The sequence below is a fragment of the Protobothrops mucrosquamatus genome, unplaced genomic scaffold (assembly GCF_001527695.2).
Source record: "Protobothrops mucrosquamatus isolate PMUCROS unplaced genomic scaffold, P.Mucros_1.0 scaffold3287, whole genome shotgun sequence".
Taxonomy (NCBI): Eukaryota; Metazoa; Chordata; class Lepidosauria; order Squamata; family Viperidae; genus Protobothrops; species Protobothrops mucrosquamatus.
In genome coordinates this window covers 36,353-54,234 of record NW_015389278.1, presented here as the reverse complement: position 1 = coordinate 54,234, position 17,882 = coordinate 36,353, and the positions used below count along the sequence as shown (strand labels likewise).

General features: G+C 43.7%; 1 protein-coding gene across 1 annotated transcript in view; it reads left to right on the top strand.

The window, feature by feature from the left end:
• Positions 1-541: 541 nt before the first annotated feature.
• The window catches only part of POLR3A (RNA polymerase III subunit A), a 41,932-nt gene continuing 24,591 nt past the window's right edge, over positions 542-17,882 (top strand). The window contains exons 1-15 of the mRNA XM_029286307.1: positions 542-585; positions 2,102-2,234; positions 3,300-3,437; positions 3,638-3,809; positions 5,405-5,559; positions 7,413-7,652; positions 8,053-8,215; positions 9,019-9,155; positions 10,181-10,284; positions 11,374-11,515; positions 12,371-12,511; positions 13,888-13,957; positions 14,751-14,878; positions 15,780-15,918; positions 17,008-17,176. Coding sequence (XP_029142140.1) covers positions 542-585; positions 2,102-2,234; positions 3,300-3,437; positions 3,638-3,809; positions 5,405-5,559; positions 7,413-7,652; positions 8,053-8,215; positions 9,019-9,155; positions 10,181-10,284; positions 11,374-11,515; positions 12,371-12,511; positions 13,888-13,957; positions 14,751-14,878; positions 15,780-15,918; positions 17,008-17,176 — 2,075 coding nt within the window. The remainder of the gene's footprint in view (positions 586-2,101; positions 2,235-3,299; positions 3,438-3,637; positions 3,810-5,404; positions 5,560-7,412; positions 7,653-8,052; positions 8,216-9,018; positions 9,156-10,180; positions 10,285-11,373; positions 11,516-12,370; positions 12,512-13,887; positions 13,958-14,750; positions 14,879-15,779; positions 15,919-17,007; positions 17,177-17,882) is intronic.

Here is a 17,882-nt window from a genome sequence, read left to right as displayed (position 1 = left end):
ACCTACCTACCTACCTATCTATCTACCTACCTACCTATCTATCTACCTACCTACCTACCTGTCTGTCTGTCTGTCTACCTACCTACCTACCTACCTACCTGTCTATCTGTCTGTGTCTACCTACCTACCTGTCTACCTACCTACCTACCTACCTGTCTATCTACCTACCTACCTACCTACCTACCTACCTATCTATCTATCTATCTATCTATCTATCTATCTATCTATCTATCTACCTGTCTACCTACCTACCTACCTATCTATCTATCTACCATCCATTCCTGTTTCTATCAAGAGACTCTCTCTCACACACACACACACTCACTCCCCTGGGTTTATACTTCGCCCCGCCCACTCTTGCCGTCTATCAGAAGGCGCCTTCCTCAACTTCCGGGTTCTCCCGGGGCTGCCTGCCGTCTTGCCCGTGACGTCATCGGGGCAGCGTCCGACGTCGCTCCGGCGGCGACGTCACTACGGCGTGGGTGGCTGCGGGCCGGGAGTTCTCCCCGCCGCCTTCGTCGCCGCCGGGCTGGCCGGAGCCATGGGGAAGGAGCAGTTCCGCGAGACGGACGTGGCCAAGAAAATGTGAGGGGCCCCGGAGTCGGGCTGGGAGAGTGGGGGGTTGTGCGCATGCGTGGGTTTTATCTATCCATCATATCTATCTGTCTTGTCTATCATCTATCTATCTATCTATTTATCTCTCTATCTATCTATATCTATCTATCTATCTATCTAACTATATCTATCTATCTATCTATCTATCTATCTATCTATCTATCTATATCTATCTATCTATCTATCTATTTATCTCTCTATCTATATCTATCTATCTATCTATCTATCTATCTATCTATCTATCTATCTATCTATCTATATCTATCTATTTATCTCTCTATCTATATCTATCTATCTATCTATATCTATCCATCCATCCATCCACCCACCCACCCACCCACCCACCCATCTATCTATTTATCTATCTATTTATCTATCTATCCATTTATATCTATATCTGTATCATCTCTCTCTCATCTATCTATCTATCTATCTATCTATCATCTATCTATCTCTCTATCTATTTATCTCTCTCTCTCATCTATCTATATCTAGTCTGTCTATCTATCTATCTATCTATCTATCTATCTATTTATCTCTCTATCTATCATCTATCTATCTATCTATCTATCTATCTATCTATCTATCTATCTAATCTATCTATAACTACCTACCTACCTATCTACCTAATTCCATTTTTGAGCTTTTTCAGTGTTGTTTACTGGAAAACAGCCCCCCCCCAAAAAAAAATAATTCCAGGATATGCTTAACGGAAAAGGTTTTGGTTGATATTGCAGATTAGTACATGGAAGAATTAAAATTTCTTACTTTAGTTGCACTTAGTTGCTTTGTTATGCCTTAAGGGCAGGTTTGTAAAATTATGCTTAGAAGGGTACCAGGTATAACTTTGGAAGTTTGCACCCTGATTTAAAAAAAAAAAAAATTGCCTGGGGAGGAAGCACCTTATTCCGCACTGGGTGAGATTTGAAAATAATCACCAAGGACTAGTTTTGGTCACCATGATATAAAAAAAGATGCTGAGACTCTAGAAAGAGTGCAGAGAAGAGCAACAAAGATGATCAGGGGACTGGAGGCTAAAACATATAAGGAACGGTTGCTGGAATTGGGGATGTCTAGTTTAACGAAGAGAAGGACGAGGGGGGACATGATAGCAGTGTTCCAATATCTCAGGGGCTGCCCCAAAGAAGAGGGAGTCAAGCTATTCTCCAAGGCGCCTGAAGGCAGGACGAGAAGCAATGGGTGGAAACTGATCAAGGAGAGAAGCAACCTAGAACTAAGGAGAAACTTCCTGACAGTTTGAACTATTAACCGGTGGAACAACCTGCCTCCAGAAGCGGTGAATGCGCCAACACTGGAAGTTTTTAAGAAGAGACTGGACAGCCATTTGTCCGAAATGGTACACGGTTTCCTGCCTGAGCAGGGGGTTGGACTAGATGACCTCCAAGGTCCCTTCCAACTCTTGTCATTTTGTTATTCTGTATCTCTACCTCATGACATTCTGTGTTTTGTTTTGTTTTTGTTCTAGAAGCCACATTTGCTTTGGGATGAAGTCTCCTGAAGAAATGCGGCAACAGGCTCACATCCAGGTGGTCAGTAAAAATCTGTACAGCCAAGATAACCACTCGCCTCTTCAATATGGCGTCTTGGACCATCGCCTGGTAAGCCTTCTAGGTGCTCAGTCTGATTTAATAATAATAATAATAATAGTAAAGTTGGAAGGGACCTTTGCAGGCTCGGGCTATTTGCTGATATTCTGACTTAGTTATGTGCCCCTCTTTCCACTTTCTATACTTGTCCTTTTTATCTTTCAATTTGTCAGAGAGTTCTTTATGCAGCCATGCTGGTTTCTTTTGAGAGCTTTTATTTTTCCTCTTTGTTGGTATTGTGCTAGACTGGGCTTTTATTATCTCGTTTTTCCAAATTTCCCAAGCTTCTTGAGTTGTTTTCCCCTTAAGGATTCTCATCCATGGAATCCTTCCCAATCCCTCTCTAAGTTTATTGAAATTAGCTCTCTTGAAGTCCAAGACTCTAGTTTGACTGTGTTCTATTGCTTGGGCATGTCAGAAGTGACACTGAGGGAGTAAATACCTGAAGAGTTTCAGAATAAGCCAGGATGTGGTAAACTAAAACCTAGGAAGTGTTCAGCTGATTGGAACCGAGAAATCATTAAAGCTCATGGGGGGGCAGCTTTAAAACAGAGAGGCTACGATTTGTCTATGTTCCTCTTGTATTTCCTGACCATACTGAGCCAATCAGTGTTTGAGGCTTCATTTAGCGAATTATATAATATTCAGTTTTGTTTCTTTATCATTTGTTCCTGTGCAAGCTCATATCATTGTATATTTTTATAATGATAGTATTACCTTCTGGGATTATCACTATCCTTAAGAGTTGTGAATCTGGAAATGGGCTATTCTGGAGCGAAATGAAATGTTCCATTTTTCTCCAGATCCAGCTTTTCAGGAGAATAGTTGTAAGCATTGGCTGGAAATAAATTCTTTGTGCTGTAAGTGACTTTGAGGTATTCCAGACCTGCTATTTTTTTTTTCTAGATATCTCCACTTCAGCTCCTGGGAAGATTGTAAAGGCTGTAGAGCGGTCATGTGTCTTATTTCTGTTTCTGAAATTCTTTGTTTTTAATTTTAGGGAAAAGTCTGATTTGTCTAATAGTGCCTTGACAAAGGTTCATCTCCATCCATTCTTTTTTTATTCTTTTACGCAAGGGTACAAGTGAAAAAGACCGTCCCTGTAAGACCTGTGGAAAAAATCTGGCAGAATGTTTGGGGCATTATGGCTACATCGACCTGGAGTTACCTTGTTTTCACGTGGGATACTTCAAAGCTGTGATAGGGATCCTCCAGGTAAGGTCAAGTCAAAAGCTGTCGCGGGAGCATCTTTTGCTCGAACTGCTGTCAAGCTGCACAGTTCTTTGCATTCAGTTTGGAAATGGGCAGGAATGCAAGCATCTCTGTATATGTATTTATTAAAGCCAAGAGGTTCGTTGTTTCTTTTGCTCTAGGAAACCTGACTTTAAAGATTTTTCTCCTCCTTTTTTTTTTAGATGATTTGCAAAACTTGTTGCCATATCTTGCTGACTGCCGAAGAACAGAAACAGTTTTTGGATTATCTGAAGAGACCTGGTTTGACCTATCTCCAGAAAAGGGGCTTGAAGAAAAAGGTCTCCGAAAAATGCAGGAAGAAGAACACGTGCCCACATTGTGGTGCTTTCAACGGTAGGTTTGGTTCTCAACCCCTTCTGTCGGTTGGAATTGACACGTGGAGTTCAGCAGGTGTCAATAGCCCTTAGACTTATATACCGCTTCACAGTGCTTTACAGCCCTCTCTAAGCAGTTTTACAGAGTCAGCCTATTTGCCCCCAGCAATCTGGGTCCTCCTTTTCCCGACCTCAGAAGAATGGAAGGCTGAGTCAACCTTGAGCCGGTCAGGATCGAACTCCTGGCTGTGGACAGTGAATTAGTCTGCAATACTGCATTCTAACCACTGCACCACCACAGCTCCTTCCTTCCTTCCTTCCCTCCCTCCCTCCCTCCCACTTAGCAATAGCACTTAGACTTATATACCGCTTCACAGTGCTTTACAGCCCTCTCTAAGCAGTTTACAGAGTCAGCCTATTTGCCCCCAGCAATCTGGGTCCTCATTTTACCCACCTCAGAAGGACGGGAGGTTGAGTCAACCTTGAGCTGGTCAGGATTGAACTCCTGGCTGTAGGCAGTGAATGCAATACTGCATTCTAACCACTGCACCACCACAGCTCCTTCCTTCCTTCCTTCCTTCTTCCCTTCTTTTTCCTTCCTTCCTTCCTTCCTTCCTTCCTTCCTACCTACCTACTTAGCAATAGCACTTAGACTTATATACCACTTCACAGTGCTTTACAGCCCTCTCTAAGCGGTTTTACAAAGTCAGCCTGTTGACAAAGTCAATCTGTGTCCTCATTTTACTGACCTCGGAGGGATGGGAGGCTGAGTCAACCTTGAGCCAGTCAGGATCGAACTGCGGGCAGTTGAAAGAATTAGCCTGCAGTACTGCATTCTAACCACTGTGCTGCCACGACTCTTTAATCCTTTGCTGGGGAACGTTGTCAGGTTCAGCTGTGAATCTTGTGTCCTTTCAGCAGCTCCAAAAAGGCTCCACACCCATTTGCACCACTCAGGTGACCCTGAGGACACAGGTAACCCTCCAAGTGGCCTCAAGGACTCTCTAAAAGGATGCAAATGACCAGCCGTCTGCAAGGAGTATAAATCCTTCCATTCCCCACCATCCAGTCAGAGCTGAAGAAGCTTCTTGGATGAGAAGCGAAACATCTTCAGAGAAAAACAAGAAAGTCCAGTTGCCTCCTGAAAAAAGCACCTTTGGGACATTTATGTGACACTGTTTCAAAGTCGATATATTATTATATCTTAGGCTTCAGATGTTTCTGCATCTTCAGGCAAGGTGTCATTTTTATTGTCAAGGGGATTTGCAAGATTGTTTGTCAGTCTTGACAAATCCCTGCGGTTTTCTTGGCAATATTTTTCAGAAGCGGTTTGCCCCTGTCTCCTTCCTAAGGCGGAGAGAAAGTAACTGGCCCAAAGTCAGCTGGTCGGCTTGCCCAGCTTCTAGCCAGTGTCTTTAACCACGTTACCAAATTGGCCATCTTGAACATTAGTATTCCTGATGCTAACTTGAACTGAACGCGCTCATTCTTCACATACTGGAAACCGTAACAATTGCACCATCTTTCCGTTCCTGTTTTGTGTGCCGAGCAGCAAATGTTCAATGAAAGAGAGGATTGGGGTCAACCTTGGCTTGAACCCTTGTTCCCTTGCAGGTACTGTGAAGAAGTGTGGCTTGCTGAAGATAATCCACGAGAAGTACAAGACCACCAAAAAGATTGTGGACCCCGTTGTGTCTCATTTCATCCAGTCTTTCGACACGGCGATAGAGCATAACAAGGAGATTGAAGCTTTGCTGGGGAAAGCCCAGGTGAGCCCCAAGACATCTCAAACCATATGTTAGCCCGGTTTTCCCCTTCTCTACGGTAATCCAGGTTTCTGTTGGCATGTGAGATTCCCATGGAGGTTTGTGTGCCTTGGGCGTTGACTTGTCTTGAAGCATCACAGGAGAGAAAATGATCTTCGGTTTTTTTGTAGGATTAGGAAAGTACAAGTAAGTAGTTCTCGGGTTACGACCACAGTTGAGCCCCAAATCTCTTGTTGTTAAGCAAGACATTTGTTAAGTGAGTTTTGCCCCATTTTATGACCTTTCTTCCACCGTTGTTAAATGAATCATGGCAGCCGTTAAGTCAGTAACACTGCTGTTAAGTGACTCTGGCTTCCCCCATTGACTTTGCTTGTCAGAAGGTTGCAAAAGGGAATCACACGATCCCGGGACACTGTGACCGTCATAAATGTGAGCCAGTTGCCAAGTATCTGAATTCTGATAATGTGAAGCTGCAGCGGTCGCAAGTGTGAAAAACGGTCACAAGTCACTTTTTTTTCAGTTTCATCGTGACTTCAAACAATCATTAAACGAGCTGTTGTAATTCGAGGATTGCCTAGATTGAAACATCACAGGAGAGTAAATTATCTTAAACGTTGTTTGATTTTTTTTGTAGGGTCAGCAGACTATAAGTTGTCCTTTACTGACGGCCAGAACTGAACCCAAACTTTCCGTTGCTAAGCAAGGTGTAGTGAAGTGAGCTTTGCCCCATTTTACAACCTCTCCTGCCACAAGTTGTTAAGTGAATCACTGCAGTTGTTAAGTTAGTAACACGGTTGTGAAGTGAATCCTGGGTTTCCCCTGAGTTGGCCATGGTGTGTTGGCTGTACTGAGTTGACCACGCCCAGTTGGCTGTATTGAGTTGGCCACAGTGAGTTGACTGTAGTGAGTTGGCCATGGCACGTTGGCCGTGGCAAGTTGACTGTACTGAGTTGACCATGGCAAGTTGGCTGTATTGAGTTGCCCATGGTGAGTTGGCTGTAGTGAATTGGCCAGGGCAAGTTGGCTGTATTGAGTTGGCCGTGGCAAGTTGGCTGTACTGAGTTGACCATGGCAAGTTGGCTGTATTGAGTTGCCCATGGTGAGTTGGCTGTAGTGAATTGGCCAGGGCAAGTTGGCTGTACTGAGTTGACCATGGCAAGTTGGCTGTATTGAGTTGACCATGGCAAGTTGGCTGTACTGAGTTGACCATGGCAAGTTGGCTGTATTGAGTTGGCCGTGGCAAGTTGGCTGTAGTGAATTGGCCAGGGCAAGTTGGCTGTATTGAGTTGCCCATGGTGAGTTGGCTGTAGTGAATTGGCCAAGGCAAGTTGGCTGTATTGAGTTGGCCATGGTAAGTTGGTTACGGCAAGTTGGCTGTAGTGAGTTGGCCGTGGTGCGTTGGCTGTACTGAGTTGACCATGGCAAGTTGGCTGTACTGAGTTGACCATGGCAAGTTGGCTGTACTGAGTTGCCCATGGCAAGTTGGCTGTACTGAGTTGCCCATGGCAAGTTGGCTGTATTGAGTTGGCCATGGTGAGTTGGCTGTAGTGAATTGGCCAAGGTAAGTTGGCTGTATTGAGTTGGCCATGGTAAGTTGGTTACAACGAGTTGGCTGTAGTGAGTTGGCCGTGGTGCGTTGGCTGTACTGAGTTGACCATGGCAAGTTGGCTGTATTGAGTTGGCTATGGTGAGTTGGCTGTAGTGAATTGGCTGTACTGAGTTGACCATGGCAAGTTGGCTGTATTGAGTTGGTTACTGTGAGTTGGCCATGGCACGTTGGCCGTGGTGAGTTGTCAAGACCCCCATGTGGGGGCGACTGGGCAAGAATGTGACCCTCTTGTTTCTGAATCTTCCAGGAGAACCTGAACCCGCTGATGGTGCTGAACATCCTGAAGAGGATCCCTGCAGAAGACATCCCTCTGCTCCTGATGAACCCCGAATCGGGGAAGCCTTCCGACTTGATCCTGACCCGCCTTCTGGTCCCCCCGCTGTGCATTCGGCCTTCCGTGATCAGCGACTTGAAGTCCGGCACCAACGAGGACGATCTAACGATGAAGCTGACGGAAATCATTTTCCTGAACGATGTGATCAAAAAGGTGGCTTCTTGTTTTGCTTCCTGCAGCCTACAGCGGAAGAAAGCTTTTTTCCCTTTGATTATTTGGTTTTTATTTGCATTTTCTCCCCCCCCCCCACTTCCACTTTGGAAAAAAAAGGGAAATAACTCCACGTTGTTTCCTTAAAAAAAATGATAAAGAAAATTGGTCATATATTATTACAATACCCCTCTTACCCCTCCCCTCTCGCTTTAAAATATGATTTGTAAAAAATGGAGTGGGAAGCCTTTTATTTAAGGCTGTTTAAGTATGCAGTCCTTCCACTTGCTGCACATAATGTGCTAGCTAGAGTGAAACTTTGATTATATGCAATGGTTTTTTAATCTGTCTTTGTTTTGTTTTGTTTTGTTTTGGCTTTTTCGGCTGGCTCCTGTCCGTTCAGCATAGAATATCGGGAGCCAAAACTCAGATGATAATGGAAGACTGGGATTTCCTGCAGCTACAATGTGCCCTGTATATTAACAGCGAACTTTCCGGCATCCCCCTCAACATGGCGCCCAAGAAATGGACCAGAGGCTTTGTTCAAAGGCTGAAGGGGAAGCAAGGTTGGTCTTACCTATCTCCATCTTTGTGGGCCCGCCGTAAGCCATTAATCCAAGTCTCGTTGTCATCTCTGGTCACCCTGATACATACAGTAGTGGCCAAAATTGTGGAAACCTTTTGGGAAAAGTGTATTTTTGAGGTTGGATAGCTAATAACACCACTTTCTTTTTGGAGTAGTACCCTAAAATTATATATCAATGGAAAGATAATTTAATCAAGAACGTAACGTGACAAAGTTTGTTCAATTATCTGTACTGTATTCTATGAAAAAGTATAGCCAAATAACCAGAAAAAGGAAGCACAACTTGCTCAGTTTGATCTCAGGTAGCTTTCCTTCATCCGATTGTAGCCAATGAGCATGAGTGTTTAGAGAGCCAATCGGGTGTCATCTTGTTTTGGCCATGAGCCAATCAGATCACAGTAGGATCCAGTTATTGATGGCCTGTATTGAAGCTGAGAGGAGGACGTTTGTCAGTGTGTTATGGGATGGCTATCAAGTTGGCTGGGTTTTTTGGTGTTCTTTCATTGAGTGAGCTTGTAAAACGTAATAAAATTAAAGTCATGGGGCAAAGAGTTGACTGGTTGCCCAGAAAGCGATGCAAAATAGTATTATTAAGTGAACAAGGCTACAGTTATAAAGAAATTAGAAGAAAAAATGGTGGAAGCTTAACCAAAGGTGGCATTTCTACTGTACACTTTTCCCAAAACATTTCCACAATGTTGGCCACTCCTGTATGTACAGGTTGTCCTTGACTTACAACATCTCATTTTCCCCTCTTTCCTTTCCTTTTTTTTAATTTTTAAGGCCGGTTTAGGGGAAACTTGTCTGGAAAGCGAGTCGATTTCTCAGGCAGAACGGTTATCTCTCCTGATCCTAACCTGAGAATTGATGAGGTGGCTGTACCTGTGCACGTGGCAAAGATTCTCACCTTTCCCGAGAAGGTAAGCGGGAATGACCTCCTCCCTTACTCTCTGTGGTTGGGGCCCTTGGGTGTAGAAGCCCTCTCCAAGGTGCCCTCCATGAAAGATTTCGCCCTTTCTTTGACTCGAATTAAAACGACGCCTAGGCTGCATTGACAGGGATAGAATCAAAATCAGCTGAAGGGTTAGTACCGCTTTACAACGCCTTGGGAAGGCCACACTTGGAATACTGCATCCAGTTTTGGTCACCACGATGTAAGAAAGATGTTGAGACTCTGGAAAGAGTGCAGAGAAGAGCAACAAAGATAATTAAAAGACTGGAGGCTATAACATAGGAAGAACAGTTGCAGGAATTGGGTATGTCTAGTTTAATGAAGAGAAGGACGAGGGGGGACATGATAGCAGCCTTCCAATATCTCAGGGGCTGCCCCAAAGAAGAGGGAGTCAAGCTATTCTCCAAAGCGCCTGAAGGCAGGACAAGAAGCAACAGAAGGAAACTAACCAAGGAGAGAAGCAACCTGGAATTAAGGAGAAACTTCCTGACTGTTAGAACAGTTAACCAGTGGAACAGCCTGTCTCCAGAAGTGGTGAATGCTCCATCACTGGACGCTTTTAAGAAGAGACCGGACAGCCATTTGTCTGAAATGGTATAGGGTTTCCTGCCTGAGCAGGGGGTTGGACTAGATGACCTCTAAAGTACTTTTCAACTCTGTTATTTTGTTCACCTGTTATTCTGTTAACTGCAACCCAGCAGGACTAAAATAAGTCAGAATTTATTTTTTGTAACGACGGGAGCATTATGACAGCCCCTGTCCCAGGTCTGGCGGTGGTCGTGGTGGTGATGTTGATGCCATATATTAACTTTGACCTATTTATTACATTTTACATAATATTGACACGTTTATCTTATTTTGCCAACTCTGAGGACATCCTCTATGTATCCTGTTCTTTAGATCATCATAAAGGTTTGTTTTTTTCTTCATTACACACTGGAGCTTTGAAGGTGTATTTCCTCTTTTTTTTCTCTCTCTCTCTTCCTGCTGCAGGTAAACAAAGCCAACATCGGCTTTATGAGGAAACTTGTTCGAAATGGTCCAGAAATTCATCCCGGTGCCAACTTCATCCAGCAGAGGCATACACAAATGAAACGGTGCGGACTTTGATCATAAGTGGCATTTTTCTACTTCACCGTCCCCCTTGCTTCAGTCATGTATAACTCTGCCCGTGTCTCGGATGTAATTCAACACGATCTGGCTGCCTTCTTCCTGTCAGTTTATTTCATTTCTTTTGCAAAGGCCCCTTCTGTTTTAAACGTGGGTAAAATCAACCCCCATAAACATCCTTTTCCAGGAAAGCAGGGATGGGCCTCAGATGTAAAAAAACCTGGATTCCACGTCAGGTCCTGTTTTAATTTAATTCCATTCACCGCACCATTAAAAACGATCACATTGTTGGATCAGCGCTTTGGACAACCGAGTGTGTTACTCTTTCTCTTCCTGAAGAATTGAGTGCGCAACTGTTGATTGTTAGATGAAGAACAAGTTTTAAGGGAGTCATTTTTATTAATAAAGAAGGCATTTCCAAGGTGTAAGGGGGCGGGGTTTTTTTTGAGGGGTTTAGAAGAGGTAACTGTTAATTGATGAAAAATGATCCATTTTTCTACTATTTGGAAATGTTCTTACGCAGAAGGGACTATATTTCTCCAGGGGTCTTCAAACTTGGCCCTTTGATGACTGGTGGACTTCAACTCCCAGAATTCCTCAGCCAGCCTCCATTTTATTTGTTAGATTTAGGACAGGGGTCTTCAAACGTGGCCCTTTGATGACTTGTGGACTTCAACTCCCAGAATTCCTCCAGCCAGCCTCCATTTTGTTTGTTAGATTTAAGACAGGGGTCTTCAAACTTGGCCCTTTGATGACTTGTGGACTTCAACTCCCAGAATTCCTCAGCCAGCCTCCATTTTGTTTGTTAGATTTAAGACGGGGGTCTTCAAACTTGGCCCTTTGATGACTTGTGGACTTCAACTCCCAGAATTCCTCAGCCAGGCACGCGTGCCTGGCTGAGGAATTCTGGGAGTTGAAGTCCACAAGTCATCAAAGGGCCACGTTTGAAGTCCCCTGGGTTAATCTATGCAACATCAAGCTGCTTCTAAAAGCCAAGCAGACAATACTTCAAAATATTCAAGTGCGAGTTTGAATCAAATTCTGTATTTTCTTTCTCTCTTCCCGCCCCTGCTTAGGTTCTTGAAGTACGGGAACCGGGAGAGGATGGCGCAGGAGCTGAAGTACGGCGACATTGTAGAGAGGCACCTGATAGATGGCGACATCGTCTTGTTTAACCGACAGCCTTCTTTGCACAAACTCAGCATTATGGCTCATATCGTAAGGGCTCTTATTTTAGCTTTTATTAAGCTTTCTCCTTGTTTCGTGGTCTTTAGGAATGAGACCCCGTGGGTTTGAGTAAGAGTAGGAGAAGACTGGGGCAGAAGAGGTGGTCTGTGTCAGACCTCAAACACAATCTGGGCAGTTGGCTTTGGGAACAAAGTTGTTTAATCACAGTATTGTGCTAAATTGGTAGACGGGGAAATTTCCTGAGAGTTAGAGCAAATAATCAGTGGAACAACTCACCTCCAGAAGTTGTGGGTGCTCCAACACCGGAGGTTTTTAAGAAGAGAATGGACAACCATTTGTCTGAAATGGTACAGGGTTTCCTGCCTGAGCAGGGGGTTGGACTAGAAGACCTCCAAGGTCCCTTCCAACTCTGTTATTCTGTTATAAGTTGTTAACTGTTCCCTAGTTTATGTAGAAAGTAGAGCCAAATCTAAGTTGCCAAACCAGACAGCTGAACTTCTAATAAGTATACACAGGTCGAACTTAGAATCATTCTTTTAGTGACCAAAGTTACAACGCGCCCAAAAAAAGTGACTTACGACCGTCCTTCACACTTACGACCATTGCAGCATCTCCAGGGTCACGTGATCAGAATTCAGATGCTTGGCAACTGGCATGGACTTAGGACAGTTGCAGGGTTCTGCGGTCACGTGATCCCCTTTTGCGTTCGCTTAACGGCGTTGCCGTACGCCTGAGCAAGTACGTCAGTTCTCTTTTTTGTTAAAACGTGTCCTCTTCAAAGCCAAAAGGACAGACGGTTCCCATTATTCCCGTCGGTATATTTAAAAATCCTTTTGAGTATTTTTTTTCTCCTCTTCCTTACCTTGGTTCGATGGTGTATTCCAGGCTACGGTAAAACCTCACCGCACTTTTCGCTTCAACGAATGTGTTTGCACGCCGTACAACGCCGATTTTGACGGCGACGAGATGAATCTTCACCTGCCTCAAACCGAAGAAGCGAAAGCTGAAGCGCTGGTCCTCATGGGGGTAAGCGAGCCTCTGATCTCACCGGAGTAGCCACGGAAGGGACCGAGAGACTGCTGTCGAGTTCTCCTGGTTAGTTACCGCCTTCATGAGTTTAGGGTTTGTCAGGGCCCCAACGGTGCTTTTTTATTTTTTTATTTTTTTCAGGAAGCCACTGGACTTTCTGGTTTTTCTTTGAAGAAGTTTCGCCCCTCATCCGAGGAGCTTCTTCCGCTCTGACTGGATGGTAGGAAGGATTTATACTCCTTGCAGACGGCCGTTCGTTTGCATTATTTCAGAGAGTCGTTGAGGCCACTTGGGGGTTTACCTGTGTCCTCAGTGTCGTCTGAGTACTACAAGAACCATTTGTGTTTCAGTTCGAGATTCAGACAGCACAGACTCATCCCCAACAGCCTGTGCCTGTCTTCAACAGGGAAGGGACCCAGGGCAGAAAATATCCTGCCGCCCAGAAGGCTCCACACCCATTTGCACCACTCAGGTGACCCTGAGGACACAGATAAACCTCCAAGTGGCCTCAAGGACTCTCTAAAAGGAGGCAAATGACTAGCCATCTGCAAGGAGTATAAATCCTTCCATTCCCCACCATCCAGTCAGAGCTGAAGAAGCTTCTTGGATGAGGAGCGAAACATTTTCAAAGGAAAAACAAGAAAGTCCAGTTGCCTCCTGGAAAATGCATCTTTGGGACAACCATGATCTGGAATAATGGAGAACCTCCCTAGATACCAATGAGGTTGGTTCCGTTACATCCACTTTGGTCCTGAGAGACCATGAGCACCACCAAGGAAGTTGAAAGAGAGAATCGAGTTAAGATGCTTCTACTGAGAATCTCCATAGATACAAGGTTTTTTCAGTGGTGCAAATTGATCTGCACAATTGCAGATGAAGCCAGTCAACTCAATTTTGGTCAAGATACAAAAAAGATGTTGAGACCTTAGGGGGGGGGAAGTGCAGAGAAGAGCAACAAAGATGATCAGGATACTGGAGGCTAAAACATATAAAGAACGGTTGCAGGAATTGGGTATGTCTAGTTTAATGAAGAGAAGGACGAGGGGGGACATGATAGCAGTCTTTCAGTATCTCAGGGGCTGCCCCAAAGAAGAGGGAGTCAAGCTATTCTCCAAAGCACCTGAAGGCAGGACAAGAAGCAACAGATGGAAACTCATCCAGGAGAGAAGCAACTTAGAAATAAGGAGAAATTTCCTGACAGTGAGGACAATTAATCTCCTTATCTCAAGTATATCTTACAGTATATACTTGAACCCTGAAAGTTAAGTAATTAGCTTCAAATGTGAGGATATGCAACACGATCTGATCTGATCAATTTCCTTTTCTGGGAGGAAATCTAGTATAGAAATAAAATATATATTTTATTTTCTCAGACCAAAGCGAACTTGGTAACTCCGAGGAACGGGGAACCGCTGATTGCTGCCATTCAAGATTTTCTGACAGGTTTGCATTTTAAATCATATTACCAACAGGAGTTGCATTTTATGAACTTCAGTCTCAGATACGTCTTTGTGAAAATTTGGGGCATAACAGGAACATTTTATTTTGGTCTGTCCAAACGGTTCATTTTTCCAGTGTTTTTTGGGGGGGAAGGGGGGGACTTAAGGGGAAAAATAGAAACTGATATCCCTTTTTTTTAATATATTTTTTCTTTTCACCTGAGCCTTTTATGGAACTTATTCTGAGGAGAATGTTGGGGGTCTTTTGCTGATTGAAATAACATTTCCTCCTAAATTAAAAAATTAATACAATGTCGCAGGGATTTTTTTTTTTCTGTTGAGAAGTTTGGTATCGAAGTATATCTGAAATAGTTACGGGCAAAGTGCAGCATTGGACCCCACTTTTTTTTTTTTGAAAGTTTTCTTTAAAACTTTCAGCTTTTGACCTAGTCTTTACAGCTTTACAAAGGTGAAAGAAAATTTGCCTATATAAAGAAGGAAAGTGGCAGGGGATGAAATATTTTGCTTCTCTTTAATCACATTTTTTGCTCTTTTATCTTCTCACCGTGTGAATTATCTTTGTAAAATAAATACATCGGTCTTTATTTTGGGATTGTTTTGCATCCCTGTTCTGCGCAGTGTCATGGGATGAAAACCTGAGAGCTGATAAAATGCACCAGGCTTAATGCTTTTTCTTTCTTTCTTTCTTTCTTTCTCTTTCTTTCTTTCTTTCTTTCTTTCTTTCTTTCTTTCTTTTTGCGTTTTGTTGCGGATTTTTTTTTTATTTCATATTTTAGGTGCATATCTCCTCACGCTAAAGGACACTTTCTTTGACCGAGCGAAAGCCTGTCAGTTGATCGCCTCTATTCTGGTGGGCAAGGATGAAAAAGTGAAAGTTCGCCTCCCGCCTCCAGCAATTCTTAAGGTCTGGCAGGGAGAGGGTGAGGGAGAGGGAGGGAGAGAGAGGGAGGGAGGGATGCAGGGAAAGGGAGGGAGGAACGAGAGAGAGGGAGGGAAGGACGGAGGGAGAAAGGGAGGGAGAGGGGAATGGATAAGGGAGAAATGGGCGGAGGGAGGGAGAGCGAGAGGGAGGGAGGAATGAGGGAGGAAAAGATGAGGACAGGGAGAAAGGGACGAATGGAGGGAGGGAGGGAGAAAAAGGGACAGGGTGGGAGGGACAAAGGGAGAGAGGGAGGGACAAGAGAGGGAGGGAGGGAGGGAGGGACGGAGGGAGAAAGAGGGACGGAGGGAGAGAGAAAAAGGGACAGAGGGATGGAGGGAGAGAGAGAGAGGAGAGACAAGGGAGAAAGGGACGGAGGAGGCCAAGGCAAATCCACAGGGCAAAGGCAAGGCAAAAGCCCCAGCTGAGGAGACACAATCCAAAATTGGAGGCAAGAACCCACAGCGAGGAAACGAACATGTTCCCAGCGTCATTTTGCTCCCTTTGCTAAATAACTGCTTCCTGGTGCAGCTCATCAAGAGAGGTGAGGCTGCCTCCTCGCGAGCAGCCTGGCTGACCTTTGCGCCTGCCTCCTCTCAGCCTTTCGGATCTGGAGGAGGAGGTAGTTCTTCATCTCCTCTGGCCAGCTGCAGCTGTGTGCCCTCTCCACTCGAGGCCTTTGGGCTTCCCGGCTGCAGTTGGGCCTCTCCTGTCTCTGGCTCAGCCGGCTGCTCGTCTGGTTGCGCCCCTCCACTCCTCTCTCTCGTAGCTCTCAGCTGCCAGCTCATCCTCCTCGGAACTAGCCTCTGGAGGGCATTCGTCCACATCCCTGTTTATAATCCTTTCTTCTTGGCCTTCGTTTTTTTTTTTTTTTTTTTTTTTGAAGCCGGTCACCCTGTGGACAGGAAAACAGGTCTTTAGCATCATTCTGAAGCCCGGGGACAGTTGCCCGGTCAAGGCCAATCTCAGAACCAAAGGCAAACAATACTGTGGCAAAGGCGAAGATTTGTGCAGTAACGACTCCTGTAAGTAGTACGGCTCCCCCGATTTGTTATCGTTGATCGTTGATTGCTAGGATTTCTTGAAAGGATTTTGCTGTTCATTTTAGCAACAGTCTTTTTTTTTTTTACCAGCTGCGAAAAACAGGAATAGAATAGAATGAAGAATAGAATAGAATAGAATAGAATGCAGAATAGAATAGAATAGAATAGAACGAAGAATAGAATGAAGAATAGAATAGAATAGAATAGAATAGAATAGAATAGAATAGAATGAAGAATAGAATAGAATAGAATAGAATGAAGAATAGAATAAGAATAGAATAGAATGAAGAATAGAATGAAGAATAGAATAGAATAAGAATAGAATGCAGAATAGAATAGAATAGAATAGAATGTAGAATAGAATAGAATAGAATGTAGAATAGAATAAAATAAGAATAGAATGCAGAATAGAATAGAATAGAATGAAGAATAGAATAAGAATAGAATAGAATAAGAATAGAATAGAATAGAATGTAGAATAGAATAAAATAAGAATAGAATGCAGAATAGAATAGAATAGAATGTAGAATAGAATAAAATAAGAATAGAATGCAGAATAGAATAGAATAGAATGAAGAATAGAATAAGAATAGAATAGAATGAAGAATAGAATAAGAATAGAATAGAATAGAATGAAAAATAGAATAGGAATATAGAATAGAATAAATAGAATAGACCCTGTACACTGCTTAGAGAGGGCTGTAAAGCACTGTGAAGCGGTATATAAGTCTAAGCGCTATTGCTAGTGCTATTACTAAAAAGGTTGTGCAGCCTTTTTTAATTTGATTCCAAATGTGTGCCACAGTGTCTGTAACAAAAGGTCAAAAATTGCTACCTGAGCGTAATGAACCTTTTAAAGTAGCTGTGTCTTCTCCCAGGCTCAGGCAGCTGCTGCAGAATACCGTAAAGATGCAGCTGCCTGTAAAGAGTGGCGGCCAAGTGCTCTCTTTGTATGCTCCAAAGCCCCTTTTTGGAATTACACCAAGAACTTGGCACAGCCAGAGAAAGAAGGACGAAAAGCTGCCTCCTGTGGCATGTTTAGCTGGCCCACTAAATGCATTTGTGTTTCAGATGTCGCCATCCACAACAGCGAGTTGATGTCCGGCAGCATGGACAAAGGAACCCTGGGATCCGGATCCAAGAAGAACATATTCTACATTTTGCTGAGAGACTGGGGCCAGGTGGAGGCAGCTGATGCTATGTCAAGATTAGCCAGACTTGCTCCTGTCTACCTCTGTAAGTATCTTGAGCCAGGCTTTCGTCCTCATGGATGTTACCTTTTCATTTTCCTTTGTTCATTCCGCTGTCGGTTCTTTACCTGCACGGTGATGCAGTAAAAGAGGTTATTTTATTTTTATTTATTTATTTATTAAATTTATATACCGCCCTATCTCCCTTACGGGACTCAGGGCGGTGAACAGGCGATACTAAAAACCACGGTAATAAATAAATAGTTTAAGAATGTTGGATTGGCCCAGTATTTTCCACTGAGTTTTAGAGAAGGACACAAATTGTTGTGCAGACCTTTCCAGGGTACCTTTTCTGTGCCCTTGCACCGCAGCAAAATAAAGATATTATGCTGAGAGCAAGGAACAACTAAAGCAGTCATCTTTTTTTTTAAATTTTTTATTAATTTTTTCAAATGAACATATGAACAAGTAATACAAATATGGTGCATTTCATTAGAAAAACAAACACATAAAAAACCTACTCATTAGGTATTCAGAAATAATCGGCGGTCCCCCCGCCCTGCATCCACACTCCCTCAACCTTCCTACCTACTTCCCTCTTCCTTCCTCCCCCTCTTAACCACGACCTCTCCTCTTTCCTCCTTTCCAACTATCCTACACATCCCATCACCTTCTTTTCCACCACCTCGGATGCAGTTTAGGGGTACTAGCCGATCATCTCCTCTTCTTAAAGACAAACATTTACATTATATTTAT